The sequence below is a fragment of the Seriola lalandi genome, unplaced genomic scaffold (assembly GCF_002814215.2).
Source record: "Seriola lalandi dorsalis isolate HSWRI2012SDOR001 ecotype SW California unplaced genomic scaffold, Sedor1 jcf7180002054559, whole genome shotgun sequence".
Lineage (NCBI taxonomy): Eukaryota > Metazoa > Chordata > Actinopteri > Carangiformes > Carangidae > Seriola > Seriola lalandi.
This window is the reverse complement of record NW_019525112.1, coordinates 2,132,757-2,141,656: the sequence shown is the minus strand read 5'-3', so window position 1 is coordinate 2,141,656 and position 8,900 is coordinate 2,132,757. Positions and strand designations below refer to the sequence as shown.

The 8,900-nt window shown below is 41.2% G+C and overlaps 1 protein-coding gene across 1 annotated transcript; it reads left to right on the top strand.

Annotated features, from left to right (window-relative positions):
• Window positions 1–283: 283 nt before the first annotated feature.
• On the top strand, window positions 284–3,417 carry fastkd5 (FAST kinase domains 5). The gene is made up of 2 exons (XM_023415824.2): window positions 284–380; window positions 766–3,417. Exon 2 carries the CDS (start codon window positions 778–780, stop codon window positions 3,205–3,207), a length of 2,430 nt encoding a protein of 809 aa, XP_023271592.1. The 5' UTR covers window positions 284–380; window positions 766–777; the 3' UTR covers window positions 3,208–3,417.
• Window positions 3,418–8,900: the final 5,483 nt, after the last annotated feature.

The window sequence follows — 8,900 nt, the reverse complement described above, 5'->3', positions numbered from 1 at the left end:
TGCCGTAGGTCACATTCTGTTCAGTTATGGCTGCTCACCACGGAAGCTATAACAACCTGTCAGAATAAAGCGATAAAAGTCCGACACGATACTTCAATCATTAATGACAGATCTTAATGGTGACACTGAGTATTCCGATACATTATTGAAATTCTGTACAACACAGCAAGATGTCTTACCCAGGTTTTAGTACCAGTGGTTACGGTGTCTAGTAACCAATGGTTATTTTTTTTTTATTGTGAAGGTTGAAATACTTGAGTTCCGGCGTAATGATAACACGTCTTTTGACTTAATACTTCCTGTCTTCTTAACCTCATGAGGTATTTTCATGTTCGTACTGCGTTGACTATCAGTAACCGGTTCGTGTTAATGTTGGAGAGGTAAGGGTGAGATGAACGATACATTATCATTATTAATAGTGGTCTCATTGAAAGTAAAGTGTCTTTTAGTCTAAAGAACGTGCTGGCAGTCTCCTTATTGGAGGGAAAGACTGATTTTATAGGAGCAAAATGTCAAGTTGCGCAGTCAATACCAGAGTCTTACCAGTCTTACGATAAATGTATTAACTATAAGATCATTCATTTAAATTGCTGAGTGTGTGAGCAGCCAGTCTTGGCAGACATTATTTACTTGAGAAACCAGGATGTTTTTATTGAAAGTTTGAACATTTTATTAAGTAAATCTGTTATATATATCCTATGTATAAGTAACAATTTTGTTTTCGATGTAACTCCTTTTTTAAAATCATGTATTTTGTCTCTTTAGTGTGGCAGATCTATGGCGGCCTGTGTGCTGTGTCGACGGGCACCCCGGCTGCGCTGCCTCCAAGGCTTGAGAAAGGATTTTACCCAGGCTCAACACGTCTATGGCAAACCAGAGGATGAGACCGATGAGCAGGAGAGGAAGAAAGGTGCATTTCAACTCCAGGAAGCCTCCTTCCAAGGAGGCTACAGGCTGTATTACAACCCGTCCTCATATCATCACTCTGTGCGGAACTCTGCAACCTCCCGGAACCAGACAGAAAATGATGAGGATGAACGTTGTCTCTCCTCTCTGGCACCTTCCTTCTGGCAACAGAGCAATCACTACAGTGTGAGTTGCTCGCGGCACCTTTCCAGCTCGAAAAACACACTTCTTGACTTGGCTTTCAACAAGGACCCTGAACCCAAGATGCCATCAGTGTCACAGTACCACAAAAAACCCATACCACCAGACGTTAAAGTAGATACACGTGCCTTCCATAAATGTCGGCCTGAGTATGCCTTCATGACTCTGGACCTCACCCCGCGGCCTCACCCTATAGAATGGGACGAGGCCTTCCACCTGCTCCAAAAAGTGGCTGTTTTAAAGGGCAGCATGAAGCCATCAGATGTGTCTCAGTTTCTTGTGGAGCTCAGCCGCCTGCACCCAGACAAGATGCCGTTTGTGAGGAGTAACAAATGCTTCACCATGCTCCTCCGATATTCTGTGGAAAACCTGCGTCTTTTTACTGATTTGCAGCTGCTGGAGGTGCTGCAGTCATTTCTGTGGCTGGATATACCCTCTGCCCACACTCTACTCGGGCTGTATGAGACCGAGCTGAGCCGCCGGGCCAACCAGATGACTTTACACCAGTTGCTGCTAGCTGCTGATTTGTGGCGCTGTATTGGTAGGGGGGTTCCCAAATTCTTGCAGCACCTCTATGACTCAGTCCATCTGTATCTGGGACAGATGGGGGTCCCTGAACTAGTTCAGCTGTTGTATATAATGGGAGAAGGTAGGCAGTGCCCACTGAACTTGATTCACCCTGTGGAGCGGCTTCTTATGTGCCATTTACAAAAATTGCACCCTGAGGAGGTTGGCGTCGTATGCTTGGGGCTCTTTAAATCCCAAACCTCAATATCTGAGAGTGCAGTGACTCGTATTGTTGATAAGGCACACGCTTCTGTGAAGGAGATGAGTGACTTTGCAATGGTGAATGTGCTGAAATTCTTGCGTTTCAGTTACCTGTATCACAGAGTGTGGATGGAGGCCATGACACAGGAAGTTCCTCTACGGGCCCCCAGGATGGGTGTCTCTGGCCTGATGCATGTGGCACTGACCTGTTCAGCTCTGCATTATCGCAATGATAACATCCTCACTGCTGTTGCTGAAAGAATGCCCTCGCTGGTGCCACACTGCAGGAGTAAAGACTCGAGCAAACTGCTGTGGGCCTTTGGTTCATTGCAGTTTCTCCCAGTTCAGAATCCCAGCTTTTATGCAAGCCTTACAGAGGCGCTGAGACTGAGGAAGGCTGAATTCCAACGATACCCAGAGCATCTGCTTACTGGTCTTTTAGGCCTGGCCTTTGTCTCTCAGTTCCCAGAGGACCTACTTGCACTAGCACTGAGCCCTGACTTTGTGAAATTAGCACTGAAATCAACACAGCTAGAGCTGAAAAAAGACTTACTGACTTTAGACGGAGCTGTGTCTCTAGAGTTGCCTCAGTGGACCGGCCCGAGGCTAAGCTGTGAACTCAGAGAGGAGATGGCTGAACTGCTGTGGAAGTTTGCTCAATCTGATTTGTGCCAGAAACCTGAGGTTCAGGAGGCGGAATCTTCTCTGCAAGATCTGCTTGGGGGAGAGCAATTTGTATGTAAGAGAATGATTCTGCCCCACACTCGCTCCATTGACCTGGAAGTACATTTTGACTCCACTGGGCAGCCAATACCTGTCAACCCAGCATCCCATGAAACCACATTATCTCCTGAGAACAGTTCATCCAATTTTACTTCAAACCAGGGTTGGGGCAGAATAAATACAGGAGTAACTATAACTGATGAACTTTTAGCACAGCTAAAAAACACCAAAAGCACCACAGAATCTTCAACCCCATCTCCTACGTGTATATCTCTTCACAGAGTAGAGCGTGATGAAGGGAGACTGTTTGATACAGGGCTTGAACTGACAAGTGACATAATAGAAATTCTTACCAAACAAAGTAAGCCAGGTTCAGCCCAACAAGATGCCAAAGGCACAGTCAAACTCGCAATCCAAGTCTCCAGCAGGAACCACTACTGCTGCCATTCACAGCAGTTGTTGGGCATGCATGTCATGAAGAGGAGGCAGTTGAAGCTGGCAGGCTACAGGGTTGTAGATCTTGGCTATCATGAGTGGTTCCCCATACTGAGGAAAAGTAGGACTGAGAAGCTGACATACCTGCACTGCAAAGTCTCTGAAAGTCTGTAAAGATTGTCTGGCCTCCAAAACCCAAAGGAAAACACGGAAAACTCGGCAAGCTATGTGCAAAGCACAGAAGAATATCTGATGAGGAGGTGGACAGATGGTCTTTTATCTCCACCAGCTATTGACTTTTTGTACATGTTCAGGATTTTGTCAAAATGTATGATATCAAGGTATTTTTGTGAAAAGAATACAAATTAAAAGTATTCAACAACACACTGGTCAAGGTCTTGAACATACAGTAGACATTTGGAATATGTTTCTTTTTATGGATTTACTTACATTTAAACTTCCTGCCAGAATGAGCTTTTACCTTCCGGGAGTTAGAATAAACAGAAAACAATGTTTAAAAAAAAAAAAGAAGAAGAAGATATTTAATAACATTCACTCATGCGTGATGTCCTCTCAGAGGGCAGTGCATCTCTTTCAAGTGTTATCAGAGTGCTGCCCCGCTTTGTACATCAAAGTCACTAAATTTTCAGCTCATGTGAAGGTTGAATGAAGCAGCTGTTTTTTGGTATTGTGGCTGCTCCTGAACGTGAAATCTGTTACATAATTTGACAAAGGAAGGATTAAAATCATCCGTCACAATTTCATACCAAAGGGAGGCAAAAATCCACAGTAGAGATCATAATTTCAGTGCAGCATCTGTTCCTATTACAGAACTTGCCTAGCACAAAGCTCAGATAGACTTATCACTTTTTTCTTGCAGCCTTCATCGGAAATGGGGAGCTAAATTCCTGCCCTAGTTGAGGCAAATGGGTTTTGTTCCACACTGCCATCTTTTGTGTGTTTTTTTTTAATGTTCTAAGCCAAAACTGGTCACCAAATTTGCTCATACATTTGGAACACCTTTTATTTAAGACTAGTAAAAAAAAAAAGTAATTCCACAATCCCACAAGGCTTTTAATGGCAGGCCTATTTCAAAGCTCTAGGCAGCTGTTATTGATCATTTTGTATCTGAAAAACCTATAAAATAACCTTACCGCTCTGTGGCAGTCTATTAAAAATGTAAAAAAACAAACAGTCTTTTCAATTCAATACTATCACTAATTGCAATACCTTAGTTTTCGTGTAAATGCCCAAAAGGTTAAGAAATTAAATATCAAAGGCTTCACAAAAAATAAAAACGTAAAATACCATTTATGCCACTAAGTACATTCCTCTGTCACATTTCTTTAATAACAGCTAATGCAAAACATGTTATATAACATGCAACACTGTAAACTGAAAATGTCTTGGTATACCAAGTGGCTGACTGGTCATAGCCCCACTGACTCTGGGAAATTAATCCTTTCACAATGGGATAGAACTTGCTATGTCCTTCTCTAGATTCAGGTAAATCTACTCAAAGCTGAGACACAGCACTTTAATGCAATATCTGTTATTTTGTTTCAAATGGAATGTGCTGGAGCATAAAGCCTGAGGAAGAAAACAAGTGTAACTGTCTAAATGTTTTTGGTCTGGACTGTAAAACATGAAGAAGTCTTACAATAGTAGGAAAACAATAATTGCAGAGAGCTGTCAAATTCACATCATTGTTTGTGTATTGTCAATCGATTAATTGTATTGTTATGACTTTTTTGGGGGGGGTTTAATTTTCTCAAAACTTACCAGGTGAATGCAATGCAAGGTCTGAGATGCCTCCCACCAAAACAATGATGGACATTGTTCTATTTTTATGCTTTCAAATGCATAACAATGAACCAAATTTGAAGAAAAGGAAAACTTAAAAAAAGGAACCGTTTGTGCTTTGCTAAATTATCATATTCAGGTTTGGAAACATCTGTAAGCAGGATATCCTTGTTACTCCCTGAAGAGAAAGTTGGGATGAGAGCTTTGGGTAAGGACACACTAGGGAGACTACAGGTGTGTTGTGTTCCCCTTAAAATGTTTCTCTTTCCCCTCCCTAGGCCCTTCTTTCCTACGTGACCCAGAAACTGATAGTGTTAGTGCTTTCATCTCGCCAGCTGTCCTGATACTGCAGGAAACACAAGCAGCTTCAAGGCCCCCTACAAGGAAACGCTGTCTGAAAAAATGTCAAGAAAATCCTATCAGGAAAAGTTTTTAATGGCACAACCTTTAATGCCCAGTCCACTACTCTGGCGCAACAATTGTCTCAGTTCTCTTCTCCTCTGTCTCCATCTTTCATTCACTTTAAGTCACTTCCTGATCGGGAGACAAGTGGTATAAAGGGAGGAAAGGAGAGCAGTAGGAAAGACATATTCAGTCAGCACTACATCTGTCAGCGTGCGTGGGAATGGATCTGGAGGAAGCTGCAGGAAAAACAAAAAAAGTGCAGTTTAGACTGAACGAGAAGAGAGTGAATGGACCGGGGGATGTTGTGCTGTGTTTAAATTGTACCAGCAGAGGGCACCCTGCACCCAAGAAAGTGCACATCATGTCTGAATGACAATGATGAAATACTGTAGTCCCGACATGACTCCTTGATATTTATATAGAACATTTTCATGTGACTCACATTAATATCAATCCAGGGTGTACATCACTGTGTTCGGATAAATTGTGAAAAAAAAAAAAAAAGTCAAGAGTCAAAGAGAATTCATTTCACATGCTGTCAATTTAATACTTAAGGTTTTCAACAATATAATGAAATTGCAACAAAAGACACAGAAACACATTCAAGGACAGTAAGTGCATTTTAATGAGCTGGAGAAGAGTCAATAAATACCTCTCCCTTTCTTCCCAGGTCTGAAAAAACTATAAAAAAAAGAATTCATATTTTGGCACTTTCAAGTCAGTACCATGCCTGCAGCTACAAATTTCACACTTCTGAGTGTGCAGGAAGGATGCTTTTGAAGTTAAGATGATTCACTTTCTCATTTAGCACCATTTTCTTTGGATTCAAAAGCAACTCAGCGGATCGCCAAATAAATCCCTTATCCACACAGGGGGAAGACGTTACCTCGCTCACTGATGTTGTGTCAGCTCTATTATGTTTTCAGGTTGATGCTAACAAGGGCAAACATGTTTAGGGAATAGGGACTGCCTGCCACAGCGCACTAGTTTATTAGAGCGTGTGGAGTAATGGGAATGATTATCGGCTTAGATTGAATCATTATGCTCTTGTTATATTGTAGTCTGAGTAATCTACCAAGCAGGTGCTAAACGTTCTCCTCTTTGTTCACGTCTCACTGATGGCAAGACATTTATTTCATTATTAACTTGCCATAAACAAAAAGTAAGTAAAGAGAGAATAATCATTAGGCCTGGATACTGTTTTTTTTTTTTCAAATGTGACCAGTGTTTCACCAGTTAATAGAAGAGGCTCTGGTAGAGTGAATGCTCTCTCAGTAATCCCCGTCTTATTTGCATTTCAATTCTTTTGCTTTTCTCAGCCTGGAAGCTAATCCAGCGCAGTCTGAATGTAGCCTAAGCTTGCATCTACATTTCTTAAGTTATCTCAACGCAGAGATACTACTGTCTGTCTGCCATAATTCCTTAATTTATGTTATTCTATGAAACAGACAAATCCTAATGTCACATATTCTTTAAGCGCTGATGCAACACCCCTACTATCACTTGTCACTGAAAAAATCCACTTCATAGACTTGCGCGACTTGGATCCCCTGACAGTCACAAGTGAGGAGAACAGGTACGGATTAACCACATATATGCAAGTGATTTCTTCTGGAGAGACTATACGACAAATGATCCCCATCACACATTTCGCAGCGTGATGGCAGTAACTGCTGCCAGTATCCTGAAGGTTTCTTTATCACTCCCTCCCAGTGCCACTTCCTTTTTGACCCCTTCAGTGGCATTCAATAATGTGTCTGGATCCCTGCCTTTAAGATTCCAAACACACACGCTCTGCTAAACCAACTGCTGCAGGGACACGACTGATAGGGAGTGTTTGCATTCAGCACTTGTCTTAGCTGCTATTGATAGACCTTTATTAACTTAACCAATTTCAAGATTTGCTTGGTTTTCTCATTTATCAGAGGATAAACTTTTTCAACTCTAGGAGACAGTGGATTTGGCTCGATTCTGATTATTACCGTAGTATTTTTTTGTGCTTGTTATTAAAAAAAAATCAAAAAAACAAAAGACAATGTTCGAGGGAAATGTCGAGCACTGTTATTCAAGCTGTACAGTTTCTCATGGACAGGGAAATATAGGATATGTCCATTGGACCAGGGGCACTGATATTCTCTTACAGCATTTTACATGACGTAGCAGAAGATGCTAAAGATTTAGGTTTGCTATCCATGGAAACATTAGCAACTGGCCCATAAAAAGATCCATGACCAGGAGGCACATTAATGAGAGAAAGTTGAACATAAAGAACAGTAATAATGATAATATGCAGCTTGGCAACTCAGTTCAAAAGTTCAACAGAAATAAACATTTGCAAAAGAGAAATTCCAGTAATTAAAGCATATGTTGTTGTAATTAAAAATCCCCTCACTCATACCGCAGAGACTATTTTTAGCAAGACTGTAAATAATGAAGGTATAGGAAAACAACAGTTCTGTGTTGTCAAGCTAATTACCATTATATGTCCCCCTTCTCTGTGCGAGAAGTTCAAGATGACACTTGTGCAAGCAGCATTGTGTTGTATAACTGCATTGCTGTCCCTCTGAACTCATCATTTGGTCACACAGATCATTACAGCTCAAAGCAAGACTGACATGTGTACAGCACATCGACTGTAACGCAGTTCCACTTTGGCGTTCGCACAGAGGTCATATCATGATAATACTCCATAATCATGTGAATTCGAGTTGACATATCGGAAGACGTTTGAAAGTCAGTTTTGGTTTAATGCAAGACTGTGCAACAACATGCCATAATGTTATAATATATATTTTATTTTTCTTATGTCAAATTAATTTTTGATGCTATTTATGGCTGGAATTTTTTTCAGCGAAAGCAATTCCGCACACTGTAATTGCTTCAGTATTGTAATTTCACTGTCACTGATGGGGTTGGGCTTGGTGCAGGATTTAAATTGGCTGTCAATACACAATTCACAGGAAGTGATGGATGTACAATTTGGACATAATGTTTAACACATTAGAGACGGACAACATTGTTGTCTTCTTCATTAAAACGATGATGCACATAGGCTACAGCTGGTTTCGATGACTGTATAATTAACACACACTTGCTATTACAGTCAGTAACCACAGGGGTCACAAAGTCGACCAGGATTCAAATCTAGTATTTACATAAAATCACTGTATAAAGTTAAGTGGCCAAATGTGTTGGCAAACAATTGGTCTCCACTAACTCCCGGGGGAAATATCTGGCTCTTTAGCTGCTAAATGTGCCACTATGTTCACCAGCTTGCTACTGTTTTTATTTGTCTGCTGTTTGGTACTGGGTGATAGAGCACAGCTGACAAAACAATGGGCAGAAAGACACTAAAACTAATACAAGCAAAATACAGCGTTAAGTTTATTGATGTGTTGCCTTGAACCCTGAAAACACAAGAATAGCAGCGAGAGCTCGCAAGCTTAGAGCTTCAGATGATGACTGATTTATTCTTAAACATGCATATTATGTGGGTTCATGTATTCTCTTTTAATCATTAGGACTCAAAACAGCTGAGTCACTGTTTTGAAACTTCTGTCTGACACATATCAGGTCTCAGGATGCTTAGTCTGCAGGATCAGTGAAGATGAGATGGGCTACGGTTGCAACGGACAGAACAGGAGTTGGAATTTTTGGGA

Bases quoted from the DNA above. Each gene is read 5' to 3' on its own strand.
- fastkd5 (XM_023415824.2), top strand. From the start codon at position 778: ATGGCGGCCTGTGTGCTGTGTCGACGGGCACCCCGGCTGCGCTGCCTC.